Source organism: Sorex fumeus, unplaced genomic scaffold, assembly GCF_029834395.1.
Source record: "Sorex fumeus unplaced genomic scaffold, SorFum_2.1 ptg000055l, whole genome shotgun sequence".
In the NCBI taxonomy this organism is placed as follows: Eukaryota; Metazoa; Chordata; class Mammalia; order Eulipotyphla; family Soricidae; genus Sorex; species Sorex fumeus.
Window position 1 is genome coordinate 2,402,867 of NW_026606112.1, and position 27,952 is coordinate 2,430,818.

Consider the following 27,952-nt stretch of genomic DNA (forward strand, 5'->3'; position numbering starts at 1 on the left):
TGTCTGGCAGCCAATGTAACAAAGCCCTCCACTTATTCTTATTTTCTGAGAAACAGCTCATTGATTCTCAGCCTTGGCTAGTCATTAGAATCATCTGGGAACTGTGTGCCTGTTAAAAGGCTGGAGGGGCCTGGAGCTACAGTACAGCGGGTAGGGTTTCGCCTTGCATGCAGCGACCCGGGTTTGATTCCCAACATCCCATATGGTCCCCTGAGCACCGTCAGGGGTAGTTCCTGAGTGCAGAGCCAGGAGTAACTCTTGTGCATTGCCGGGTGTGACCCAAAAAGCCGAAATAGTACTGTAGCATTGTAGTAATGCAGCACTGTCCTCCTGTTGTTCATCCATTTGCTAGAGCGGAACCACTAACGTTTCACAACAAATTGTGAGACTTGTTGCTACTGTGTTTGGCATATCACAGGGAGTTTGTCAGGCTTTCCCGTGCAGACGGGATACTCTCGGTAGCTTGCCGGGCTCTCTGAGAGGGGGAGAGGAATAGAACCCCAGTTGGCCGTGTGCAAGGTAAAAGTCAAAATAAATAAATAAATAAATAAATAAAGGCCAGAGAAGACAGGAATGGGAGCATTAGGGTTGTGGTCGTGATATGGTGAAGTGAGAAGCAGGGGGTGGATGCTCTGTCCCGTGGCTGATGTCCAGAGTAGAGGTGATGTTGGTAAGGGCACTGGGTATCTCTATGCACTGAGCAACCCTGGACCTTTATCTGACAACATACACAGAAGTTAACTAAGGGGTGGATGTAGGTAGGGTGCCCACCTCAAACATGTGTGGGGGCCTGAATCCCAGGCACCATAAAACAAATAGCAACTGAAAATGGAACAAAGGTCTCAAGTAAAAGCTTCCAGAAAGTTAGCAGAAGGGTTGAGGGGCTTGCCTCGCACGCAGCGCTCCAGGCTCCATCCCCAGCACCACAGATGGTCCAAAAGCACTGCCAAGGATTCACCTCTGAGTACAGAGCCAGCAACAGGCCCTGAACACTGCCAGGGGTGACCTCAATGATAGATTTGGAAACCCTGTTTGGCACAGACAAAGGGACAGAGGTGAATAAAGTGAAGGAAATAGGAGAAGTTTATTGGGGTGCACTCCGGGAGGACTCTTAGAACCTCAGGTGAGGTTGGGGTAGAGCCATTGGGAGAGACTAAGGGGGCTTTTAAGTTGTCTTGGACAGGAAAAGGAAAGAAGGAAACAGACCAGTGGAACCGGTGTGCTTGGTCTGGCCTGTTCTCTCTAGGGGATGGGTGTGAGGAAGCATGGGATACAGCCTGCTGGCTTCCTGTCAGGTGAGCCAGAAGTTCTGTCTTCACGCTGGGGACAGGGTGATCTCCGATTCCGGGAATGTTGCTGTCTCATCAGCCTGTCACTATTTGGTCCCGGTTGCCATTTTGTCTGAGCAAACCTCACACCCAAAACCCAAATAAATTTTTTAAAACCAATTTTTTTTAAACGTATGTGCATTTTTGGCTTCATTTGAAAGGGAAATCTCTAACCTCGGGTTTGGAGAGGGTGGGAGGGGCTCTAGGTTCAGTTTTGTGTGCTAAGTAAATTGGAAAGGACAAGTCGTTTTCTTCGGAGGCACAACCAGCAACGTGGTCAGGAGTGACCCCTGGTGGTGCTGGGGGTCCCTATGTAATCAGGGGCATTGGATGCGCAGTACCTGAACTACTGTATCTCTCTGGCCCCAGGCCAATTTGCTTTATGGGACATGGCTGGAGCGATAGCACAGTGGGTAGGGCATTTGCCTTACATGTGAATGACATGGCCGACACGAGTTCGATTCCTCCGCCCCTCTCGGAAAGCCCGGCAAGCTACCGAGAGTATCTCGCCCGCACGGCAAAGCCTGGCAAGCTACCCATGACGAATTTGATATGCCAAACACAGTAACACAATGTTACTGGGCCCACTCGAGCAAATTGATGAACAACAGGAGGACGGGGACAGTGACAGTTTTACATGTGAGGAAATGAAGGGCTGAAGTGTCTCCCACAGGAATTCTTTGTTCTCATAAGCACTAACTTCTCAGGAGCTGGGATAGGAGATGCCCTGAGGGAAGAACTGGTCAAGGTTCTTGGCTTCCTTTGATTCAGAAAGGAGGAGAAGATGTTAGAATACATAAAGCTGAATACAAGACAGAAAGATGTCCTCGCTGCAGAAAACTTGGAAAATAAATTCCAGGGATCAGAGCCGTAGTACAATGGGTAGGGCGTTTACCTTGCACGTGGCCAATCCGGGTTCAATCCCCAGCATCCCATATGGTCCCCCAAGCACTGCCAGGAGTGAGGCCTCAGCACAGAGTCATAAGTAGTAACCCCTGAGCATTGTTGAGGGTGGACCAAAAACTAAATAAATAAATAAGTTCCAAAATAAATGAACAGAGGATTACAAGCTTTCAGGCAGCATTAGGTATGCAGAGTACTGGGAAAAGGAACAAAGTCTACACAAAGTTCCTGACCTTAAGGTTTTAGGGTCAGAGAGTTTGGATAGGGGTTAAGGTATGTGTATTGCTGTCACCAACCCTGGTTTGGTCCCCTGCACCCTCTACAGTCCCCCAAGTCCTTCAGGACAGATCCCTGAGCACAGGGCCAGGAGTAAACCCTGAGCACTTCTAGATGTGACCCATCCCCACCCTTGTACCCCATGAAAGATTTTAACTGGGGGAAGAAGAGGTTTCCAAGATGATCTGTCCTGGGGCCAAGGAAAGGAGAGAGAATGGATGCTGGGGTTCCGGGTGTCAAGAGGAAACCTGGATTGAAGTTTAAGCCATCAGCTTGAGTGAGGCTGAGGATATGCCTGAAGGCCCCAAGGCAGGGTGACCCTGTGGGATTTGGGAAGGTGGAAAGCAAGAGGGCTGGCTTCCATCTTCAGGTGAAAGTCTGCGTGTCTGAGATTCTGAGTTAGTGCTGGCTGGGCTCTGCGGCAGAGGGCACAGCTCCTGTCTGGGAGGCAGCTAGAGACGCTGTACAGGGAGAACACTGAGGGGTCGGGGAGCGGCTGCCCCGAGAAGATGGGCTGAAGTAGAACACTCGGGACTGGAGCGATAGCACAGCGGGGAGGTGTTTGCCTTGCACGCGGCCGACCCGGGTTCGATTCCCACATTTGCACCGCCAGAATTAATTCCTGAGTGCAGAGCCAGGAGGAACCCCTGTTCATCGTTGGGTGTGATGCAAAAAAAAAAAAAAGCGGAACACTCACTTGGACCAAATGTACTTATCCCTACAAGGAAGTGATCATCCATGTCAAGAGAGGTGTTCAGCAGGGTGATATCATTTCACCGAAACTCTTCAGTGCTGCCCTCAAGAACGTCATGCGACAACTAGAATGGGAAGGAATGGGAGTGAAGATAGACAGTCAGCAACTACAGAACCTCCGCTTTGCTGATAACATCATTCTAATAATACCAAACATTAGCCAAGCGGCACAAATGCTGGCCGACTTAGACCCTTAGACCGTGAGTGTGGAAAGGTCGGACTACAGCTGAATCTCAAGAAGACAATGTTTATGAGAAATAGTCTCGTTCCTGACGTTCCATTCGCTCTCAACGGAACAAACATCTCCGAATGCAACAGTTATGTGTACCTATGTCAAGAACTCAATATGACAAATGACCTGGCACCCGTGTTGTGGAGGAGGAAGAGAGTGTCTTGGAATGCCTTCAAGAGCATCGAAGAAATAGCTAAGAGGACCAAGAACTTCTGACTCCGGTCACATCTCTTCAATTCCACTGTTCTTCCTGCATTAACATACGCCTCAGAGACCTGGGCCCTATGAAAACAGGATGAGAACACTATTTGAGTCTACCAAAGAGGAATCGAAAGAGCTATGCTTGGAGTATCATGCTTCACTCAAATGAGAGAAAGAATCCGGAGTTCCGACCTCCATCAATGATCAAGAATCAGGGACGCTGTCTCATTTGCTAAGGCGTTGAAAATCAGATGGGCTGGACATGTAATGCGATTTGGAGACAACCGCTGGACTAGAGCCATTACCAACTGGATTCCATGGGATGTCAAAAGATCGCGTGGCTGCCCACCTACTAAATAGTAAGACTTCTTCGACAAGACACTGAACGATTGGTTTGAGGCTCTTTGTGTTCCTGGAGCGAGCAGACGCCATTGGGCTACACTAGCACACGACAGGGATGAATGGAGACGTTACTGGTGCCCACTCGAGCAACTCGATAAGTAACGGGATGTCAAGTGATCAAGTAATCAAGTGGCTTCATGTCTAACTCAAGACCAGGGAAGCGGTATTTCATGATCATTACTCCTTACAGAGCAAAACTATGACAAGTTTAATATATAATATAAACTGGCTTTGACCAGTTTATATTGGTCAAATGTGGGGTGTGGGGGGGAGGGTTACTGAGATCATTGGTGGTGGAGAATGGGCACTGGTGGAGGGATGGGTACTCGATCATTGTATAACTGAACCCCAAGCACAAAAGTTTGTAAGTCTACAACTGTACCCCATGGTGTTTCACTAATAAAAATTAAATTAAAAAAAAAGAACGATCACACTTCTCTGTCTTACCCAGAAGGAAGGGAGTCAGTTGATGACAGTGGTTGATTTTTCTTTCCTGGTTTATTTTTTTTAATTTTTATTAGTGAAACATCATGAGGTACAGTTGTAGATTTACAAATTTTTGTGCTTGGGTTTCGGTTATACAAAATCGAATTCCTGGTTTATTTTTGCTGAATTGGTCTTAGGTCCAAAATTGTTATATGCTTTCCTGTTCTGCCATCTGCTGGATGCAATAAGTATAGCTCGGAATAAACTCTGTCTTCTGTTCCCTAGCTAGATGTTACTGAGAAAAAAAATAGGTATTGTCACTGTAGCACTGTCATTCAGTTGTTCATGGATTTGCTCAAGTGGGCACGAGTAACATCTACACTGTGAGACTTGTTGTTACTGTTTTTGGCATATCGAATAGCCACGGGGAACCTGCCAGGCTCTACTGTGTGGGCAGGATACTCTTAGTAGTTTGCCGGGCTCTCTGAGAGGGACGGAGGAATCAAACCCAGGTCAACTGCGCGCAAGACAAACTCCCTACCCGCTGTGCGATATATCACTCCAGCCCCAATTAGTAAGCAAGTGTCAACATACTTTTTTTCCCCCTAATTGTTTTGTGAGCTACCTCAGAGCTCTGTGCTCAGGGATCACTCCCGGTCATCCGAGGGCTTGATTCAGATGGGCAATGTGCAAGGCAAGCGCTTTCTCTGCTGTACCATCTCTCTGGCCCAATCCTCAAAGCTTGTTTCCTCTAATGACTAGAGATGCCATAACATGGTTCAAAGTAAACAGAGCTCTGTTTTCTAAACATCTCTTCTGATGAGTCTGGATATAAAAGATATAACCAAACAGCATCACGAATATGCCCTTCAAAAATCAGTACTCCACAAGAGTTAATACAATGCTCCTGACCCGAAATGCACCCAGATGAATCCTCCTGCAGGAAGGAGAAGGCAGCAGTGGGATGGGAGCCGAGGCACTTGCAGAGAATTTGTTTAGAAAACAGGGCTCTAAATCGGGAAATAACGGTTTAACAGAGAAAAGCGAAGGACATCTGGTACCTTGGGGTTTAGGCTGGAGGATAAAGGAAGGAGGTCATAACCAGTGGTGAGAAAAACAGACACAGGAGCAAGGAGGCATATTCGAAGCCTGGGTTCGATCTCACCACAAAAAAACATTTTTAATTTTTTTTAAATTTACTTTTGTTAATTGAATCACAGTGAGATACACAATTACAAAGTTGTTCATGATAGTATTTCAGTCATACAATGTTCCAACATCTGTCCCTTCCCCAGTGTACATTTCCCATCACCAATGTCCCCAGTTACCCTCCTGGCCCCATCCCTGTCTCTATGCATTTAAAATAGAATAATAAAACAGTAGGATTGTTTGTTTCCTTTAGAGCCACATCCAAAGATGCTCAGGGGTTACTCCTGGCTCTGCACTCATTAATTGTAGGATAACATTGGTTTGTGCTTTCTCCTCTGCCACAAGGAGCTTTGGTTTACTGAGTAAATACCCATCACAATGCTGCCAAAGCACTCACATTTCCTCAGTATTCATCTTTAACTTCTCTGTGCTCTGCTTCCCCAACCAGTTAATCACCATTTTCCCCTAAGCAGTACCTATGACTTCTAAAACCAAATTCCTCAGAAATCTCTGATTTTGTATTTATAAGTGAAATATTGTTTTTCTCCTTCTCTTATGTCCTTTTGCATAGTTCATTTCAGAGCAATGTCCTTTTTTGGTATAAACACAGGAAGACAGCCAATGCTATGCTTTGATTGAGAATAATATTCATTCCTGGGCATCTGTTTTCTTGATTTAAGCCTCAGTTGCCCTTAGTTCCTAGCACCCCAAAAGCAGTGTTCCAATGAGGGTCTGGATGGACACAGGGCAAGCTGTGAGCTACCCTGGCATGGAAATGGGTCAGGCCAAGTAACATAATACATAACTATAAGTCAAGAGCATGGTCATGGACAAATTCTGTCCTGATCCAAAGAGTAACAACTGCATTAGAATTCTGCTAGGGTTAGAAAAGACTAATCTAGCCTTGATGTCGGTGGAACCCATGGGTGGCTCACATAAGTCAGGAGGAGAAAGACAGTCATTTTCTCCCAATCTGCCTCTGCCACCTGGGACCCAGGGTTACTGGGTTCTTGTCTAGCTCGCAGAAAAGAATTTCAGGAGTAAAAAAGCAGTGACGGAAAACAGATTTTATTTGGAAGTATTTTGGAGGGAAGGAAGAAGAGATAAGTGGCAGAGTGGAGAGTAAGAGAGACAGAGTAACATGCTCTAGAGAGATTGAGGGCTTCTCCAAGAGTGGAGAGAGCCCCTAGATACATTCCAGCATTAGACATGAAAGCATAAAAGTACACATCTCAAGAGGGGAAATGCGGGTGACACATGTGCTCAGGCACCACATGTGTTCGGCCATGTGGGCGCAAGCAGCACATGGACTCGGGCAGCATACGCGCGCCCTTCCTTTGTTCAAGGTGTCTTTTATAGGCTCTTCTCGGGTTGTCTTGGTCCGGAAGTTCTGGAGTCTTCTTGGGGTTGGATCACATTTTATTTTATTATTTTTAAAATTTTTATTAGTGAAACACCACAAGGCACAGTTGTAGACTTACAAATTTTTGTGCTTGTGTTTCAATTATACAATGATCGAGTACCCATCCCTCCACCAAGTGCCCATTTTCCACCACCACTGATCCTAGTATCCCTCCCATGCCCCATCCCCCCCATCCCACCCTGCCTCTGTGGCAGGGCATTCCCTTTTGTTCTCTCTCTCCTTTTGGGTGCCGTGGCTTGCAAAAGAGGTATGGAGTGGCAATCATGTTCGGTCTATAGTCTACTTTCAGCATGCATCTCCCATCCTGGGAGGATCCTCCCAATACCCTTTATTTGGTGCTTCCTTCTCTACCTGAGCTGCCTTCAGATTAAGGGAGAGGTCCCAGGATTTGAGGAGCTTCATGGGGAGGGGTCCAACCTCCTCAGGGTCTGCTGAAGGATTTATCAGGTCTGTTTTCTGTATCCACAGGGTGGATCAGTCTTAGGATTTTCTTCCCAGAAGTTCTGTTGACCTAAATTTTATTGCCTGGGCCTTTCCCTGTCTACCTGCCTACATCAGCCTGAGCACTGCAGTCTGGGATCTATAGTGAGATGTCCCTGGGAGAGCCACCCTACAAGCTTAATGTATCTCTTACTGTGTCCATACAAAATGACTAATATTAAAAAGTAGAATTAAGATGAATGTTTAAATGGCTATTGGTCTAAGGAAAGGAGAAACACACCCTTAGGTGGTATTTCGCCCTTGAGCAGATCACCTGACTGCAGGAGATGGAAGGAAGGGCTTTCATATGTTAATACGACCACTCTCCACAAGTTCGGAGGAGCCTCACGCATAAAGGAACTGGCAGAGGAACCCAGGTGTGAGGGACCCAGGCTATAGATCTCCCAGCCTGCTCGGATTGGGACTGGGACTCCTCCACCCAGATCCCCCATCTTCCAGTATGTAGGCGTTACACCCACCAACTGCCCCTGGCGCCATGTAATCCCATCAACAGCCAAGACCTAGAGACTATAAAACCCAGCTCCTGGAAGCGTGTGGCCACATTTGTGGCCGCACAACATCTTATTATCTAGTTCTTACTCTGGAGAACCTGACAGGCTACGAAAAGTATCCTGCCCACATGGCAAAGTCTGGCAAACTCCTGTGGCGTATTCAATATGCCAAAAACCAGTAACAATGATGGGTCTCATTCTCCTGACCCTGAAAGAACCTCGAATGTGGCACTTTCTAAAATCTCAGGGTTAGGATGAAGGAGATGTTACCGGTGCCTGCTCGAGGCAATCAATGAACAACAGGATGATAGTGATACAGTGATAGTGATTGTGCTATGGGGACCTGGGCATAACTAGGTGCTTCCCCAAATGCTTAGAGGGTGGGCTGGAGACCAAGGCTGCAAGACGGAACGTGAAGAGATTACCTTGAAATGGGCTACTGAGTGAGACTGGAATAGGCACATAGGGAGAATGAAACAAATGGCAACTGATCACCAACCAGCCTGGCTCCCATTTTATTCTCCTTTTATCCATTGCTGTCGGCTATCTGGGGTGGAAAAATGGCCTAACCACCGAATGCAGAGAGAGAGAGAGAGAGAGACCGAATGCAGAGAGAGAGAGAGAGAGAGAGAGAGAGAGAGAGAGAGAGAGAGAGATAGTGCCTCCATTTGTTTTGTGATTACACAAGTAGTCACTCCTGGCAGTACTGGGAGAAACCATATAGGATGTCAGGGATTGAACCCAGGTTGGTGGTGTGCAAGGCAAACAGCCCACCCACTGTATTATTTCCCTTCTCCCACTTCAATAACATTGTAGAGATTGTAACAGAAGATGTAAAACGGCATTTGGTTCATTCCAGGAATTTTCCCAGGAAAAAACACAGTGGTGCTCAGGAGCATCTTAGAAGGGCAAGTGTTGAACCCAGGTTACAGATGAGAACATCTGTAAGCTCTGGGGCTTACCTGAGCAAAGCAGGGGCCCAGCTGGATGGGCTGAAAGCACAGGCTGGCCCAAAGGTACAGCCCCAGAGACCCCAACAAGCAGAATCAACCCAGCCAGAGGCAGGTTAGTTTAACCAATCACAGCCAAGAGGAACCATGGGAGATGCGACAGCTACTCGAAAGGTAGCATAAGAGGGAAGATTCTAGAATAGGAAAAGAACATTGGGCAAAAACTAAAGAGATAGCCCCAGGGACAGACTTGTTAAGAATAGTGTATTGATATATCAGTTCATTGTTGAAAATACACCATACTAAGGTATGTCTGTGTTTGGGTGGGTGGGTGGGGAGGGGTTGGGTTTGGGAGCTACACCCAGCAGTGCTCAGGAAACCATATGTGGGAATCCAACTTAGGGTCAGCCACAAGCACACCTTATTTTGAGTATTTTAGGTATTCTATTTCCTGTCCACTTTTCTAGCTTCTGTCTTTGTTTTATCTATTATTAGCCACTCCCAGTGGTAGTGCTTTGGGGACTGGGGATCAAACCCAGGAGTCCCCACGTACAAAACATGTTCTTCAGCCCTTTGAGCTGAAGGCCTGTGTGAGTCTATCTTGAGAGTCTGTCTCTTAAACTATAATTAACACCATGGAAAGCATCTGATGGCCAAGAGAAAAAGCACACTTTTAGTGTGACTTAGAATCCTTTGAAAAGCATTGATTGCAAACAAGCCTGGAGAAACTAAACTATCAAGTTGCTTATTTCCTGGTTCCAGGTATTTGGCAGCCACATCATCTGCTATTTCTTTTTTCCTTTGCTTTGGGATCACACCTGGAGATGCTCAAGGGTTATTACTCCTGGATCTGTGCTCAGGGACCACTCCTGGCAGTGTTTGGGGGACCATATGGGATGCCGGAGATCAAACCCAGGTTGGCTGTGTGCGAGGCATTACCCACTATAAGATTGCTCCGGCCCAGAGGTGTTATTTCTTCTATTATTTGTTATTTATTATTCTTGTTATTTGTTATTCTTCTGCTGTTATTTTACGTTGCTGCTTCTTTGTTAAGATTGGGACCAGACATTCCTGTCCTCAGCGGCTGTTCATGCTCCATGAATTGTTGAAGGTACACTCGCTATGTACCTTCTCTTCTGAGACTTATCCCAGCCCAGTTCTGATAATCCTGACTGATTCTGTCATTCCGTGTCTCGAAAACAGCACTGGAAGAATGGCCCACCAGCTCTGCACTGACCACTCTCAACTGCTCTGCCACAGTGACTTGCTCCTTCGTAAAATTGAAACCAAGAATTCAAGGAGGTGAGCTTCCTGCTAGGATACACGTGAATAAAATCACCTCACTTAAGGGACATAGAAAGCAACCTTGTCCCATTAGCATGGCATTTAAAGTGGCAAGTTGCGCAGCGGACTGAATAAGTTGGCTTGTTTTTGGTTTTGCAAGCACACCCGGAGATGCTCAGTGCTTATTCTGCCCCCCAAATGAGCATGTTTCAAATACATTGAGATCTAAAACATAAAGATGATTACATTCTAAAACAGTCATGATAAAGAGCCCATCAAAAGGCGGAATAGGAGACTGGAGAAGTGCCAGGGCTAAGGCACATGCTGTGTCTATGGCTAATCCCTGTCCAACCCAGCAATACCAGGTGTAGGCACCAGAAAATAATGGAAAGGATGGAGATAGGTGAGGAAATAAGGTACTTGCCTTGAACACACCTGTCCTGGTTCAATCCCTGGCACATTTGTTCCCCAATCATTACCAGGCATGACCCGTTAGCACAGAGCCAGGAGTATTCCCTGAGTCAGTACAGACCCCCAAAAAAGATAAAAAAAAAAAAAACCTCATTGGTTTTGTGTCTACTTTTCATGTTCTTGGGTCTTGAAAGCAGACCAAATATTACAACTGAAAAGGTGTATAACCTAAGGACTTATTTGCGTTAAAAAATAAAAAGGGGACCTGAAACTAAAATGTTCTGTCAATGATCTATTAACGAAAACGGCTGGGATACTAAGTGCCTTGGCATTACCTCCAATGCCAGAAGTTAACTCACATTTGGACAACTCCAGGACATCAATGAATGATGGGTATTTGGATAAACAATGCCTCAGAGGTGTACAATTCAGGGTGGGGAGCAGGAGGCACTGTCTTAACATCCAGTTGGTGGTACCCCTGGGGATGTACATGACAGATTTCAGGGAAACCAAATAGAACGCTTGGTTGTAGACCTTACACTTATAGTGGTATCATTCATATTTGAGTCACTTTTGGGGGGGTCACACCCAGCAATGCACAGGGGTTCCTCCTGACTCTGCATTCAGGAATTACTCCTGGCAGTGCTTGGGGAACATATGGGATGTTGGGAATCGAACCCAGGTCGGCCACATGCAAAGCAAATGCCCTACCTGCTGTGCTATTGCTCCAGCCCCGAGTCACCTTTGAACAGACTTCTAGCAGTAGGAAGGGGATTTCCTGTTCCATTTCCTCTAATTTTCAAGATAACTGTATAAGAAGTGATAGCAATAAATGATCATTAACCATGCCAGTAATGTTTTAGTCATTTCTGTGTTCTCAGCACATACAAGAATGCTTAACAATTCATAACTTGTCAAATTAGTAAATCAATAAGGAACCATTAAGGGCCATGTTTTTAGGTGAATGGTAAGACATGCACATTTCTGAACCATCACACTGCAGTAAACAGAAAAAACTGCAGACAATAATATCTGGAGAAAAACTGCTTGACCTCATTCACGTGTGATAAACATAGCAACGAGCAGATGGAATAGACAATGAAATTATCCCTTTGATTCTGAGGACAAAATCTGAGATTACCAGAGAGGAAGGATGAGGGCTGAAAATGTCCTATGGACAGTTGTAGAGGCTATTGGTATCTTGGTGGTAGATATGGTGTGTTGGCATTGTACCCCTAAGATAAACATTTACACTTTAATATATTTTTTAAAAAAATTTTAATTCCTACAGAGGGCCAGGGTGATCTGGAAAGCAGCAAGTAAGGGATGAGGTCAACTAAGTGTGTAGGGTTACGGCAGCAAAATAATTAAAATGCATTCCTTTGTGAACCTGATAATAAAGGGGTGAAGGCACTCACCTTGCATGTGGCTGACTTTGGTTTGATCCTGAGTACCTCATAGTCCCCCCTAGCACCACCAGGAGTCATGCCCAAGCACAGAGCGATAAGTAAATTCTGAGCATAGCCAAGTGAGCCCCCACCAAAACACAAAAAACTACATCCCTCTGGTGGCAAATCAAAATAATTGTTATCACCCGCATTGTTTTCTTTTACATCATAGGATTATAAAATGTTAATAGCGAAAATGAGGTGGTAGAGATAGCACCCTTGCCCTGGGCCGACACAGGTTCAATTGCTGGCACCCCACTTCTACCAGGAGTGATCCCTATGCACAGAACTGGGAGTAAATCCTGAGCATCACCAGGTGTGACCCAGAAACCACAAAAATAGTAAAGATTACCCTTCTCCTAGGAGCCGAAATACATTTTTGGTTTGTTTTTAGCTTTTGGGTTACACCCGGCAGTGCTCAGGACTTACTCCTGGCTGAGCTCAGGGACCACTCCTGGTAGGGCTCAGTGGACCATTTGGGATGCCAGGGATTGAATCCAGGTTGGCTGTGTGCAAGGCAAATGCTCACCCACTGTACTACTGCCCCAGCCCAAAATACTTTTCAGAGAAGTTGGAATCTGGATAATAGCATAGGGCGAGAATTACCAACTTGCAGAGAAAATAAAGCAATGGAAACCAGTTTAAGTGCATCTCTACTCAGCAGAAAAAGTTTTATTTATGGACAAACCGACCATATCCAAAGCCTTTAACAGACAAACAGAAGGAGCCACTTAAAGCATGAGATATTAAGATCCAAGACAGACACTGGGGGGGCAGGATATATTTAAACCATCGAAAGCTTCTACCCAAGTCTGCTCCATCAACAGCTGAGCTCTGCCAAGGGCAGGGGGGTGGCTTAGGGTAAGCGCAGATCTGCAAATCAAAGGAGGACATCTGTGCTACAAGCACACGCGCATCTCAGAATGCGCTAGAAAAGGAAGTATTCACGCAGAAGGGGAGAGGGGGGACAATGGAGGCTCCTCCTAGGCATTAGGCTGCCTTGCAGAGGGCCACAGCAGAAAAGCGGACTTCCCCTTGCTCCCGCTCAGTGAATTCTCGGCACACCTTGGCAGCATCCTGCAAAGGAGAACACATAGGAGCAGTTACAAGTCAGAGTCCAAGGGGAAGCATCAGATTGTTATGCTCCAAGTTCACCCAGGTTAACTCTAAACCTCTCCTTCTTCAATTTGAAATCCAGGCCTAAGAGTGAGAGAAAAAAAAAAAAGGTATGAAGGTATGATGGTGGCGCAAACCAGGGTATGAGGCCAGATCTGATTTTATTCCTTTTATTGAATCACCATTCAGAGTCTCAGAGTCTCCTGCCCCCGCGCCTGGCTGTCTTCACTGGGGCCCCTTGGAGGGGGGAGGTTAAGTTTCTCTCTCCCCCCCTCCGCCCCGAGCAGAGCCCCAGCAGCTGAGGACCTCCGGAGCCAGCCACAGCCATGCTGGGACCACTCTCCACATGTCCGGATGGGCCTCATGCATGAAAGAACTGGCAGAGGAACCCAGGCATGCGGGTCCTGGGGCTGAGGTCTCCAAGCCTACTCGCATTGGGACTGGGCCTTCTCCACCCAGAGCCCCCATCTTCCAGTAGGTAGGCGTCACACCCACCAGCTGCCAACAGCGCCAGGTTGGTCCCATCAATGGCCAAGATGCAGAGACTATAAAACCCAGCTCCCGGAAGCGCGCGGCCACATTTGCGGCTGTGCAACATCTTATTGGAGAACCTGGCAGGCTACAAAAAGTATCCTGCCCGCACGGCAGAGTCTGGCAAACTTCCCGTGTCAATATGCCAAATACCAGTAACAATGATGGGTCTCATCCTCCTAATCCTGAAAGAGCATTGAAATGGCTCTTTTAAAATCTCAGGGCTAGGAATGAGACGTTACTGGTGCCTGCTCGAGGCAATCGATGAACAACAGGATGATCGTGATTGAATCACCATGAGATAGGTACAAAGATTTGGTCCTTTACACACTTTCAGCACACATCTCCCATCCAGACCAATTCCTTCCAGCCACCACTGTCATAACGATCTCTTCTCTATCCCAACTGCCCTCTCCCCCAGCCCTTGAGACAGGCTTCCAACCGTGAACCATTTCTCCTGACTCTTGTTTCTACTGTCCTTGGGCGTTAGTCTCATACTGTTTTTTTTATATCCCCAAAATAAGTGCAGCCATTCTATATCTGTCCCTCTCCTTCTGACTTATTTCACTTAGTATGGTACTCTTCATGTCCATCCATTTATAAGCTAATTTCATGACTCCATGTTTCCTAACAGCTGGAAAGCGGATCTGATTTTTGATGCTTAGACTCTCACTTTCCCTAAGGCTCTGTGCAGCTTCCCTGGTTTCATGCTTGGTTCTGACAACTCCACAATCAGTGCCAGTTCCTCAAATTGAGACCGGAATCTCATCTCTCCCACACCAGGGCTATGAGAAAGGATTCCCAGGCCAATCAACAGCAATTTTGTCCAAGTAAACGTGTTTACAAAACAGCTTCGACTACCTGGTTTTCTAGGACAAGACAAGTAAGCGATGCTTCCATATTTATGGTCGTTATTAATTCTAAGATCTAGATATAAGGGAGTTTTATCAAGCCAGGATTAATCCAATATTGGATTCCAATATTACTTATTGACCAAAACCTAGAGTTTAAAGTCTTGGTTTCAGTCTCAACCTTTCAAGCCATCTGAGAGTTCAATGGAATGACATATGGTCTTAAATGTTAGGTCCTTTAATAGCACTGAGGATCTGCTAAAATTAATACACACATTGTCTCAGCTCTCCAAGTTCACATCTGCTCATTACTGAGTCTGACCCTTCCACGGCATCGGAAATGAAACTTCAACCCACAGTTTCATTTCCCTTTGTAAAAAGCCACTTAGGAAACCTAAACTGGCATCTTCTATAACAGAATAGTCTATGGTGGTTTTCCAGAGGTCTTCCTTCCCACCTTCACCTTCCTTGAGGACCCAGTATTGGGATTTTCGGTTGGTTTTATTTTGGGGGTCACATGTGCTGGTGGTGCTCAGGATGCCAGATGGTGCCAGAGATTGAACCTGGAGCTCCCATTCCAATCTAGGACCCATGGTTGACTGAGAGTCCAGAAAATCACTCCTGATTAATGCAGGAGACTGAATTCATGCTAGGCAAGGACACGAGGGTTACATTCTGTAGACAGTCTCACCCACTTAACAATTCATTTAGCATACAGTTTAGACACAATCTTAAGACACCTTTAACCATATGAATTTTCTGCTGAGAGTTTTCATTAAGATGCTGACTTACATTCACTGAATTGTAAATGAGACTAATTAGAGAAGTGTGTGTGTGTGTGTGTGTGTGTGTGTGTGTGTGTGTTTGTGTGTAAGATTTACCTTCCCCATGCTTCCTAAACTCTGTTCCTGTGGTAGTTTAAGGGCAGGTCTCTATTCTGGTGTCTGGTGTTAGTGGAGTGTCAGATTTTGGACAGCACTTCAGAGCAGTGCTTCTCCATGGCTTCCAACCTCGGCCCCCTGCAAACCTGTTTCCTCCACTGGCCCCAAGACTTGTGCCAGGGACCCCCAATTACACTATATTCACCTGTGGCCCCTTGGGGCTTACAACAGGGTATAGAGTTGGTGTATAACTGAGAAACAATATGTAAAAGCTTAAAAGGACAAATCTTTCCAAGTAGGTTTTTTATGGGGGGGGGGTGTTTAAGTGATTTTATTTGGGGGCCACACTCAGCAATGCTCAAGGGTTATTCCTGGCTCTGTGTTCAGGAATCCATTCCTGACAGTACTTAGGGGACCATATGGTATGCAAACAAGCACCCTACCCTCTGTACTATCACTCTGGGCCCCCATGCTTTGTTCTGAGGCCTCACCTAGCAGTACTCAGGAGACCCTATGTGATGTCCACCTTCAAACCAGAATCAGTAGGATATAAAGCACCTTTACCCCCACCCACCTCTCTGGCCCTCCACCACCTAAGTCTTGACTAAAAACTGCCTACGCGTTTTGGAGAGGGAGAAGGGGCAACCATGAGGCAACATCTCCAGGTGATACTCAGCCCAGCTGTGGTGTTTGTGGTGCCATATACTCAAGCCATATGTGATGCTGGGGTCACCAGGATGACACCTAGGCAGTGACGAGGCCTGGGGTCTTATGCATGCCTGGGATGCCCTTGAACCCTCTGCACTGTCTCTGACACTTCGCCTCTATTCTTGTTCCTCTAGCTCGCATGAAAATCTCTTCCCTCCTATTTTCCGAAGTTCCTTTTGCACACCCTATTACCACTCGCCTACATACACCTTCAGCATCAAGAACCAGCTTTCACCCTTTCTCAAGTGTCCTGGCAGCAGGTAGAGAAAGTCCCCCTCTTGGGGATGGAGTGATAGCACAGCAGGTAGGGTGTTTGCCTTGCATGTGGCCGACCCAGGTTCAATTCCTAGTATCCCATATGGTCCCCTGAGAACCGCCAGGGATAATTCCTGAGTGCAGAGCCAGGAGTAACTCCTGTTGCATCGCCAGATGTGACCCAAAAAGGAAAAAAAAGTCCCCCTCTGAGAGAGGCATTACTGGGTCCCCTAGCACCTGGAGCTCAGTGGGTCTCTGAGGGTCTACAGACAAGACTATTGTCAATAGGGGCTGGAGAGGTAGAACAATGGGGAGGGAGCTTGCCTTGCATGTGGCCAACCTGGGCCAGAACCCTGAGCACTGCCAGGAATGATTCCTGAGTGCAGAGCCAGGATTAACCCCTGAGCATTGCTAGGTGTGACCCCCGCAAAACAAAGACTAACCACAAAGGGAGCACGGGGCAGCAGCAGACAGCACACTCTCCAGACACAGAGTAGATCTGAGCCAGAGTTCTACCAGCCTCAGGCACCACTTAGCCTAAGCTCCTCCATTTCCTCATCTGCAAAAATGTGAGTAACAGCTACCTGGTAATACCCTTAGAAGGCTCCTATAAAAAAACATAACAGAGCGAGCCCTGTATCGCAAAGCATAATGCCCAAAAGCAGAAAGGAAAGTGCCTGCCATAGAGGGGTGGAGGTAGCGGGAAGGATACTGGGAACGTTGGTGTTGGGAAAGGTACACTAGTGGAGGATGGGTGTTCGATCACTGTATGACTAAATCTCAATCATGAAAGCTTTGTAACTGTATTTCATGGTGATTCAACTAAAAAACTAAAAAAGGTTGTACCTACCACAGAGGCAGGGGGTGGGGTGGGGTGGGGGTGGCAGGTGGGACACTGGGAACAATGGTGGTGGAAAATGTGCACTGGTGGAGGGATGGGTACTCAAGCACTGTTTGAAATGCAACCATGCAAGTAACTGAATCTCACGGTGAGCCAATAAAAATTTTTAAAAAATCATAACAAAGAGTGGCCAAAGAGATTGCGCAGTGGGTACGGGGCTTGCTTGCCTTGCATGCCATTGACCTGGAGGTGTCCCCAGCACCGCATCTGGTTCCCTGAGCACTGCCAGAAGTGATTCCTGAGCACAGGCAGGTATGATTCCCCCCCCCCCCCCCATATATATATATAAATGACAACCAATAAAGACTGACCATCTGTAGTCTGTGGGCCAAATCCAGCCTGCTGCCTGGCTTAGGGGACCAATCTGGGGAAGGGGCGGGGAACATAGCCCTTCACTCACTATCCCAGGATCTGTGGTTGCTCTGTTGTGGTCACTGTGGTAGTAAATACTTGCAGCAGAGCCTGATATCACAAAGCCCAAAGTATTTCCTTTTTGGCTTTGTCCAGAGAAACCTCGCATCCAAATTCTGGAATGTGTGCAAGGCAAGCACCTTACCCCACTATACTATTTCTCTGGCCACCCGGACCTCCTAAGATGAAAAGGCCTTAAGCTATGGATTCACAGTCAGCCGTGTGCCCAACTCCCCTCCAGAACTGAGAGGGTTCTCTTATCGCTCATGGCTGGATGTTTACGGGGCTGAGCCTGGGTCTCAAAGTCAATGTTTGCTAAAATGTAATCTTCCCTCATCCTCAAGTAGATTATGGAAAAGAAATTCCTAAAAGCAAATGACCTACCAGAATCGAAGAATCTAACCAGAATCCAGGGCATGCTTCCTGGAGACTGACCCAAATCCAGCAGGCTTATCGGGATTAGGGCGGGCTGGGGTTGCTGACTCACTCTTCAGCTATGATGTGATCTGACAAGGGAACCACCGCCACCTTAATCCCACAGGCGAGTAAAGTGATGCCTTTGGGGCTCAGTCCAAGCTCAGTCTAAGGATGCACACGCTACAGATTAGCCAGGCAACTCCAAAGGCATCTGCCTAAAACTGTTTGCTCTGAATTAAGGAAGACAGAATTACTCCTCAAACCTTGAAGACTGCTATTAACTCTGGTGGCTGCTGCTGGCAGCTGTGTTACTAGCACCCAAGTATAAACCATGTAAGGAAGAGAGAGCACAGGTGGTTAGGCATCTGCCTCGCTTGCAGCTGTGCCACTGCGACTCTGGTGCTACTCCCCATCACCACACATGGCCTCTCGAGCACCACCAGGGGTGACTCTAGATACAGAACCAGGAACAGCCCCTGAGCACCAGGTGTAGCCCCCAAATCCAAACATAATAAAAGGGACCAGAGGAATACTTTGGGGTTTTGGGGTTAAGGTGCTTTGCACTTGGCCCACCCTGGTTGGGCTTATCCTGGAATCACAGAGGGTTCCCGGAACACCTGCACAGTAATCCCCAAGTACCACCAGATACGGCCCAGAAACCAAAAGACAGTTTAGCGAAAGAAAGGTTGCCAGAGGTTACCCGCAGTAGTGAGTCCGCCGAGCTGGATCCATGGTTCACGGGGAAGGGCATCCGGCCATCTAGAATGAAACAGCAGGTTATTCGTATTGCAAACCATAATGCCCAAAAGGAGAGAGAGTATGGGGGAAACAGTCTGCCATGGAGGCAGGGAGAGGGTGGGAAAGGGGGTGTGTATACTAGGGAGACTGGTGGTGGGGAATGTGCACAGGTTGGGGGAATGGGTGTCTGATCATTGCATGATTCTAACTCAAACATGAAAGCTTGTATCTCACAGTGATTCAACAAAAGAAAGAAAAGAACAGGTATTCAACGTTCTGGGCCTTTCCTGGCCACTGCATCTGCTCTGCCCACAGGCCAGTATCTGGTTCTTCCAAACATCACTGACTCATGCACAAAGGGCGGGTTGGTGGTGAGCAACGGTGTGTGTGTGGGGGCAGGGGGGGGGACTGAGGCAGCACCGCTCCCCCTGGTCCATCCCAGGCAACTCCCACAACTCGATCACAACAGTCTGATCCATCAGGAGACTCGATTAATAAGGAATGTGTGTTTAGATTCTTGCTGATGGGCTCACGCCTGTCTCTTAGGGAGAACCACAGCAGAAGACAAGAGTCTCTGGGGTACCAGAAAAATGGGAAGCAAGAAGAATCTTAAGATATCATTTGCCACAGAGCCTGCCCAAAGTCTCCTCTGCCCTGGTGTGTCCACAGGTGCTGTCAACTACAATCTCTATTGTCCTGTATCAATTAACATAAACTATGCCACGCGTCCAAACCCTTCTTACATAAGCATGGGAACATTCAAGCACTGCTCTCTCCTAATGTGCTCCTGGAATGGAACCTGGAATATGATACTATAGGAAAAGGTGGAAAGAAAAATCTAAACACACATTCCTTACTGAGTCTCCCGATGGTTTGTGGCTAAACCATCCCTCAATGGATCAGATCAGCTGGCTCAGGTTTAGCGAGATAAAGGGCTGAGTGCCACAAGAAAACCTTGTTATGACTTCTTATACACAGTCACATCCTGTTACTGAGAAGAGAAATCAAGTCAGAATGCATGAGACCACACAAGTCCCCAACTGGAGAGTCACTCACCAAGTTCATAGAGGTGGCCGTCCACATTGTTAAACAGAATGAAATGAAAATTCACTTTGTCATCTACCTAAAGAGAGAAAAGATTTTGGGGGAGGAGAGGTGAATATTTTATAAGCGGCATTCAAACTATTAACAACTTTCATCATTCAAGGGCATCTGCTGGAACCAATTTCCTTGTACTGACATTGGTACTTCAATAGGAACTGGACCTACATGAGTCCACAAACTTATCAAATGACTCATCATTGAATCAGATGACATGACCTTACAGTACCAATAAATGCAGTCCCGTAAGTGTCTATTTCCTTCCTATTTTTTTCTTTATTGGTGGGAGGGGAGCCCTCTCCTGTGCCCAGACACCCACCTGCGATTCTCTCCCACCAGACCAGTGGTTCAATGTGAGGGCCCAAGGATAGGAGGCCACCCGGGCCCCCACCACCACCATTTGTTTTAGTTTGTTTTATTGCATGGACACAACAGTAATACCAAACACCCAAAACACATGTTCAATGTCAACAGTAACACTTCAAAAACAAAGACAGCCAACAGCAAGGTATGGATTCATTGAGATTTGGTACCCTCCAAACACCTACTCAAGATCCGTATTGTATGGGAAGCACTCACCACCGGGCGGTTCAAAACTCACATGTATATAGTGAATTATGCTAATATTTGTATAGATCCTACATAGAGGCCCCATCCTAAGACTACTAAGGTGGATAAGCTGTCAAAACAGTACAATGTATTTGGGTTTTAGTTTTTTATTTTCAGTTCAGCGGCCACACCCAGTGGTGCTGGGAACTGAACCTCTCAGGCTTCCCAAATACAAAGCAGGTACTCAGCTACTAGGCCACTGAGCAGTCTCCCCTAACACTGCGTGTTTCTTTGCTGAGGAGGAAGATTAAGAACCAGATGGGTAGGCCAGACAGGGCTGAGCCAACCGTGGTTATTCAGGCCATACTGCAGTTGCTTACAGTGAATCGAAAACCTGACCCCAAGGCTGCATCCACATCACTGATGTAGCTAACCCTCCCAGACACTGTCCCCCTTGCGTGTCTATCTTACTCCCCCAACAATCTGAGATGCAGATTCTCAAAGCTCCATTACAGGGTGTCAGTCTGTTGGACTCACTGGAAACCACACAAGTCACCATCTGTTTGCGTTGTTGACTCAAGACGTCCAACCGATTCAAGGTCCGGAGAATCACTGTTCAGAAAGATCTGGTCAAAGGCAGCATCCTCTGGCCTGATTTGGTTGCAGGTGGAAAAACCACATTGGCCACGGTAAGCCTAGTTGCATGAGGCAACTTGGTTCCACCTCTGCCTGCACTTACCCGACACTGGCCCTCCTGGGCCACGGCATCATGGGCTGCCTGGATAGCCTGCAAGGAGAGAGAGCCGTGAGCCACGCACACACACCTCCTCGAGTGTATGAGAAGCAACGCCCTGTGGATTCTCTTCCTACCTCGTTCTTCTCAAAGCATTTGGCTCGGTCTTCAGGGGACAACTTCTCCGTTTCAGAAAGGAACTGTTTCAGGATGGACCCATCATCTAAAGGAAAACATCCACAAAATAAAGCTGATGGATGTGCACTGACTGCAGACTCTGGCTGTGGCACCGTATGCCAGGCAATCCTTCACACTCGAGTCCTCTGTGCAAGGAACTGTCCCTTCTTCTAGCCTCTTCTCTAGACTGGTTCCTGGACTACCTCTGGCAGGGCTTGTGGGCTACTCCTGGCATTTTGCTGGGATGCCAGGGATTAATCTGTGACTTCAGCATACAAAATGTATATTCTGCCCCTTTGAACCTTCTCATTTCCCTCACACTCCAACCTCTTATTCAGCCCCTCTTCTCTCAACTGGCCTTGGGAATGTAAGAACCCTCCATTCTAAGAGAATCCCCTCCACCTTCTGCTCGGCCCCCCGATCTCAGCACCAAAACATGCATGACACATCTGAGTTTTGTGTCTGATGCTCCCCTCCCGGCGTGCACTGAGCACTGGCGCAGACCTGGAGCATGCAGATATTCTCATCTGGTCAGGGTTCTCAAACTGCACTTTTATCTCAGGGTAGAAAACACAGCTAAGCAATACTGTGACTCACACAGAGGTAAGCATCTTAAATAGAAATGTAAGGAGTTTGACAGTCTGGCCCTCAGAGAGATGGGCTGACTGCTGGTCCTGCAGCTCTGTTAGACTCAAGCAGGAGCAACCTAGATTTCAAAAGATCTTCACTTGATGTTCAGCTCTAAAATTAGTTTAAGACTTGGAAGCATACATCTCACGTGAAGTCTTTGATCTCATCCTGTCCACATTACAAAATTCTTAGCGTATCTGCTGATCTCATGAACGCACTACCCCAGAAAAAGTGATATTTACTGCTAATAAAGGAAAAAGCTACAATGTTTGTGTTGGGAGGGAGGGGGCGGCACACTTCCAGTAGTTAGCTGGGGGACATCCCATCCAGTGCCAAGGATCGAACCCCAGCCTCCAGCATGTAAGGCATATGTCATGCTCACTGAGCCATCTCTCTGGCCCAAGCTCTATAACCTTCTCGTGTGCCTCAGTCAACCCATTTGAAAATAGGAGCAGTATAGGAATGAGTTCAGGGGGGAGAAGTGTACCTCTGGCATGGACAGGGCCCTGAGTCCAATCATGATACCACATATCTATCACCCCCGTGGTGGCACTGTGTCACCTTAGAGGCAGAGCAGTGCCAAGGATGACTAGGGCTCAAACAGCATCCGATCACCCAGCCTCAGCTGGATCATCACTGGGAGAGACCCACCCATATGTTCTGAGTAATGCTTGAACGATACACCATCACCACCACCACCCAAAATAAAAGTTTTAAATATTTGAAAATTCAAAGTGCTGGGTTAGCGTTTTCCGGAATAGGCAATACTGCCTCCAGGGCTCTGGAGTGATTTGGGGGCATGGGGCAGGGGCAGTAGGCATCTTGGGGAATGCTTTCCCTTTGCTCACTTAAAGGCAGATTTTCAAGGAGGCCCTGAGTGTTTTTTTTTTTCTTCCTGGGAAGGAGATTGTAAGGTCAAATAAATTGGGAAAACTCATCTGGATATTTATGGCTTTAGACAAGTCTTTTTGGCTTGTTTCAATGGTATACTAGGAGTCATTCAGACCATTCTTAAAGAAATGAAAATAAAGGTATTTGACCTACAACAAGGATCACTGTGGATTTGCAGCTGCAGCTACTTAATTCATGGGTACCTCCCATCAATGCCTGAATCTGGAGCTAACAAACCACCGGCAGTTGTACTTGTAAGCAAAGTTGATTGGACCGAGTCACATCCAACACTTAATAGAGTCTCTAGCGGCTTCTGAGCTACAGAGCACACAGCCTCAGAGCCTAATTACTTCTGTAGCTCAACTGGAAGGTCTGCTACAGCGGGGCTTCATAAGCACAAAGCCAGGGGCTTGAACCCAGCACCATCCACACACAAGAGCACTGTGGGTGAAATCTGACATTCACGGCCCTGGACATTCACTTCAGTGCCATTGGGCCTCCGACCCTCAGAAGGCTTGTGCTCATTTACCCCTAACTCGCCTCAGTCACCTTTTCAGATCACAAGCAGGAATTTCCTCGGCAGGAAATTCGCACACCTGGGATCCCAGCTACCTCAAGCTGCTCTGTTTCTCCTGCTTCTTAGGAGATAAAGCAGCATCCAAGACGAGTCCTGGCACGGAAAGACAACTCAAAGGGCTGAGAGCATGCTTTGCTTGCTGGAGGCATGGGTGGCATCTCAATCACACATGGTTTCCATAGCCACCACTGGTATGCCTCCCCACACCCCCCCCCCAAAAAAAAATAAAAATGAAGATGGAGAGGGCTGGAAAGATAATATAAGGATTAAGGCACTTGCCTTGCATGTGACAGACCCCAGTTCACAGCACCACATATGGTCCCTTGGGAACCACCAGGAGTGATCTCTGAGCACAGAGCCAGGGATAAGCCCTGTGTACCTCTGGGTGTAGCCCCCAAACAGAAAACAAATATGAGCATCAAGTACAGAGCTCACCGGGCTTAGCACATGATTTGCAGGCAGGAAGGCAGTCCAGGCTTGCTCCCTAGCACCACAGGGAGAGCCAGACGCTAAGCATTGCCAGGTGTGGCCCCAAAACTTAATTGAAATGAGCTCTAACTTATTAAAATCATTGAGACTTAAGCCATAAAGGAGAAACATTGTAATAATTAACCCTCGGGGCTTCCAAATCAGCCTCCAGTCTGGATGTGTTTCTGGAAAGATCGTCCTTCTCTCTAGGGGCAACCGGAACTCACCCCCTGATTCTACCTGGATAAGGTTAAGGCAAGGATGATGCCATTAGATCTTGTTTAGGGGGAGGAGAGTGGGCTGGTATTAGAACCAGGTGGACGGCAACCCCGAAGCCAGTTTTCTCCAAACCCCACACTCACTGAACTCCAGCTTGTCTTGGTTATTGGCCACAGCATGGATCAGCCCGATGGTCCCACAGGAGTTGCCGATGGTCTGCTTCATGAAGTATACTTTGGGGCTTACTGCTTGTCCCTTCAGCTCTTCAATCTGCTTTTTCCTGAAGTTCTCATGCTGGGACAGGAAACACATTTTTTCTATCTCAAGATGAAAATGCCAAGAACAGATGGTGGGACAGCCAGTTCTACCAGTGCAAGTGAAATGCAAGTGGGATGTGAGACTGGGAACCGGGGTTCGGTTCCTGCAGCTGGCCGGTGCCCAAAGAGTGGCCTGTATGCATCCCACACCCACGCCAGCCCATGGGCTCCAGAGGACAGGAGAATCCACCCCATGCTGCTGTGGCAGTGCAGAGCCGCCCTTGGAGAGCGCCCAAGGCTTTGTCTAGACACCACTGCAACTTTGGAGCTCAAAAAGGACTGTGTCACTGGGCCAGAGGAACGAGGCAAGCTCAAGCTCCTCTTCTTCAGCTCTGACTGTTCCACAAGGACACCTTGCATCGCATGCACAGCCCACAAGAACATTCGCCAGCAGACCTCACTGTTTCAAATTCTGCTCAGTTCAAGCACAACCCAAACCAACCACAATTTATTCCAAGGAGCATTATTAAAAATGTTCACTGTGTGCTCTCTCCCCTTCTTAAACAAGAACAGCTGGCTTAGAGGGTGTGCTGGGACCTTACAATTCCACAGGAGGAAGAATATTAGTTCTGACCAGCCAAAGAGTTGAGCTCATGATTAACGCCTCTGTAGGCCAGCTAAGAAATCAACTAGGCACAGTTTGACTCACTGCATCAACAGCTCTTTGCTGTTATTTGTTTTGCTGTCATTTAGTGACTGGCTGGCCTGAAGCTTTCACTTCACAGATCTTAAAGGCCTGCAACATGATGTCTCAGTTCAAAAGTCCGTGTTAATACCACAGAAATGGTTACTTCCCCATAACCAGTAAAATCCAGACAGAATGCCAAAAGCATTCCTTCCCATCTTATTACCCTTGCATCCTTCTACAAGCAATAGTATGTGAGCCTAGCCTGCAGCTTCCTCAGAGCAAAAGCTCTTGCCTTGCAGGATCAACTTAAAACTCTGACAGGAATCTCTAGGACGCACCAGCCTGATTTCACTTGAGTAAATGATTGCCTGTTGGGCCTTCTCCTTGATTGCTAATGAGGTAACACTAAGCTCTTGCATGGAAACAATTCTGTATTATCAAGGAAAAATGAATGTGTCAGAAGCGGTCCGTTTAGGATTTCCTAGTATCATCTCAAACACAGGAGATTCTTGCCAAATAAACATCTGCTTGTTCAGCAAACACTTGAAACCTCCAATTTCCCGCTTTTGAGTTCAATCAGGGAGGATGTGAATCCCAGAGGTTGAGCTGGAGTCTAGGGACCAAAGAGCTCCTTCACACAAAGTACCTGGCGCCTCCATACCACTATCCCATCAGGATGGCCTGCTTGAGGGTTTTTAATAGCCCAGTGCATCCGGCCTCTGAGCCGCTGAAAACCCCCGAGTCATCATGGTGCCTTCCGGTGAGGGAGGTGGGAGAGGTTTCCGAGGGAGGAGACTGCACTGGAGCTGGCCACCTAGGAAGCTCAACTTGCAGTTATTGGCAGCTCTATTTTCACCCACATAAATGTCTTAGCTCAAAAAAACAAAAGCTCAGTATGACCCCTCCAACAGTTCTAATGCGTTTTAAACCCACAAACTATAGCCCATTTGCTAGAAGGAAGGTGGGGAACTTGTGGTAGGGCTTAATTTATGTCTCCACCAAAGATTCACCCTCTGGCATACCCCGGGTCTTGGGGGGGCTTCCTTAAATCTGTGTTTGGGGCAATGGCCCAGCAAGACTCCGCTGGTTCGCAAGTCCTATCAGATAAGAGGACTATCAAATCAACTAGTTTAAGCTTTAACTGTCTGTGCAGTCCCCAGCTACGTAAATGCATGTAACATTGACAATGGCAGGGAGGGAGGAGACAAAGATGTGCCCCCTACCCCACCCAGCTACAAGGTCAGAGACAAGAAAGCGGAAATAGAGTCTTAAGCAAAAAGATGAACCCTCCCTCACCCCCTCCTCCAACCCCAATAAAAGCAGCTCATTCCAGTAGCTAAAATCCAATGTGTTTCCGTTGAGGGGGATGCAAGGGTTGAAGAATCTCGTCCACAGGAAACCTAGCTGGTGGCGGTGGAGGAAAGAAATCTATTGTTTTCTGGTGGATCGCGCCCCCCTCTGGCCCCTCCATTAGGTAGCAAGATGGGAAACCTGAGAACCAAACAATTGATGGGCGAGCACCGGCCACGCCTTGGCGGGGGTTAAGGAAGGCGCCGCCGGACAGTACTAAGATGAATTTTTGAGTAGGAAGAAAGATCTCCCTTGGAGAAGCGTGATGATAGATTTGGGGCGCCGCCTCGCTTGCAAAACTGAAGGCGATCCTGGGTAAATGCGCAGGAAAGTAACAAGGGCCGCGACCCCCGCCTCCCCCAAGTGTCAGTGCCACCCAACTGCCACCGCCTCCCTCTCGCCGAAGCTCACCCCGATTCCCGTTGATGGAGGGAGCTGGCCTTGCCCCATGGTCGGGGCGTGCAACCGGGCGTCTACCCGGCCCTGCAAGCCTCCCCTGGGTGGAGGGGAGCAATGCGGGGAGAGGGGGTTCCCGCGTACCCCGGACCCCACGTCCTACCTGCGCGGTGAGGGGAAACAGCAACAGCAGCGCGCAGACGGGCGCAGGCACCGAACCGAGCGCCTCCTCCTCCAGCCCCAAGACGTCGGCGAAGCGCCACTGGCCGGCGACCCCCAAGCGGGCCAGCACCTGCGGAGAGAGGAGAACCCCCCCACGACGGGAGCAGACACTGCTGGAGGGCGGGGCCGTCCCGCACACCCCCCGCCCAGCCTGATAGGCGCGATGACACAGCACAAAGCCCGGCCCCACGTGGCTCCCACGAAGCCTGGGTACCAGACACCGCGCCGCCGCGCCACGCCCTCGGGAGCTCGGCCGCGCACCCGAGCTCGGCCCGGGCTGGGTCTCGCAGTCACCTCCCCACTCCGGGGGGGCGCGCGGGGAGTGGGTGGGGGGGATGCGTAGGAAACGGGGAGCCCACCCCCTCGACCCCCAGATCGCGCCCCAGCGCAGGACGCCGCTCGGGTTCACAGTCAAACCGCGGGAGCCGGGAGGGTTTTTTGCATCCTCCTGGGGGAAGGAGACAGACTGGGCGAGACGCCACTCACTTTGTTCAGCATCTGAAAAGCGAAGGCAAACAATAAAGAGAATAAAAACACACAAAGCACACATATCAAAGCCGTTTGGAGAGCGGCAGCCCCGTGCTCCCCGGGGCCACGGCGCCCAGGCGCTCACCTCGGGGTTGATCTCCATGGGTTTGAGCTGCATCTTGGCGACAGGAGCAGGCACCGGCCACCGAAGAGGAAAAACAGCAAAGCGGAGCCGCCCA

The 27,952-nt window shown here is 48.0% G+C and overlaps 1 protein-coding gene across 2 annotated transcripts; it reads right to left on the reverse strand.

Annotated features, from left to right (window-relative positions):
• Positions 1 to 13,079: 13,079 nt before the first annotated feature.
• On the reverse strand, positions 13,080 to 27,906 carry UCHL1 (ubiquitin C-terminal hydrolase L1). 2 transcript variants are annotated; one of them, XM_056125587.1, is made up of 9 exons: positions 27,859 to 27,906; positions 27,732 to 27,743; positions 27,187 to 27,315; positions 24,476 to 24,626; positions 21,508 to 21,593; positions 21,377 to 21,424; positions 20,044 to 20,110; positions 18,950 to 19,008; positions 13,080 to 13,255 (listed from the first exon to the last, which is right to left on the reverse strand). In XM_056125587.1, exons 1-9 carry the CDS (start codon positions 27,889 to 27,891, stop codon positions 13,169 to 13,171), a joined length of 672 nt encoding a protein of 223 aa, XP_055981562.1. In that variant the 5' UTR covers positions 27,892 to 27,906; the 3' UTR covers positions 13,080 to 13,168. The 2 variants fall into 2 exon arrangements, with proteins under 2 accessions (XP_055981562.1, XP_055981563.1); XM_056125588.1 differs by lacking the exon at positions 27,732 to 27,743.
• Positions 27,907 to 27,952: the final 46 nt, after the last annotated feature.

Coding starts and splice junctions, on each gene's coding strand:
- UCHL1 (XM_056125587.1), bottom strand. CDS start 27,891: ATGCAGCTCAAACCCATGGAGATCAACCCCGAG. Junction 24,627..27,186: donor TGTTTCCCCTCACCGCGCAG/GTAGGACGTGGG, acceptor TTCCTGTCCCAG/CATGAGAACTTCAGGAAAAA. Junction 21,425..21,507: donor AATGCTTTGAGAAGAACGAG/GTAGGAAGAGAA, acceptor CTCTCCTTGCAG/GCTATCCAGGCAGCCCATGA.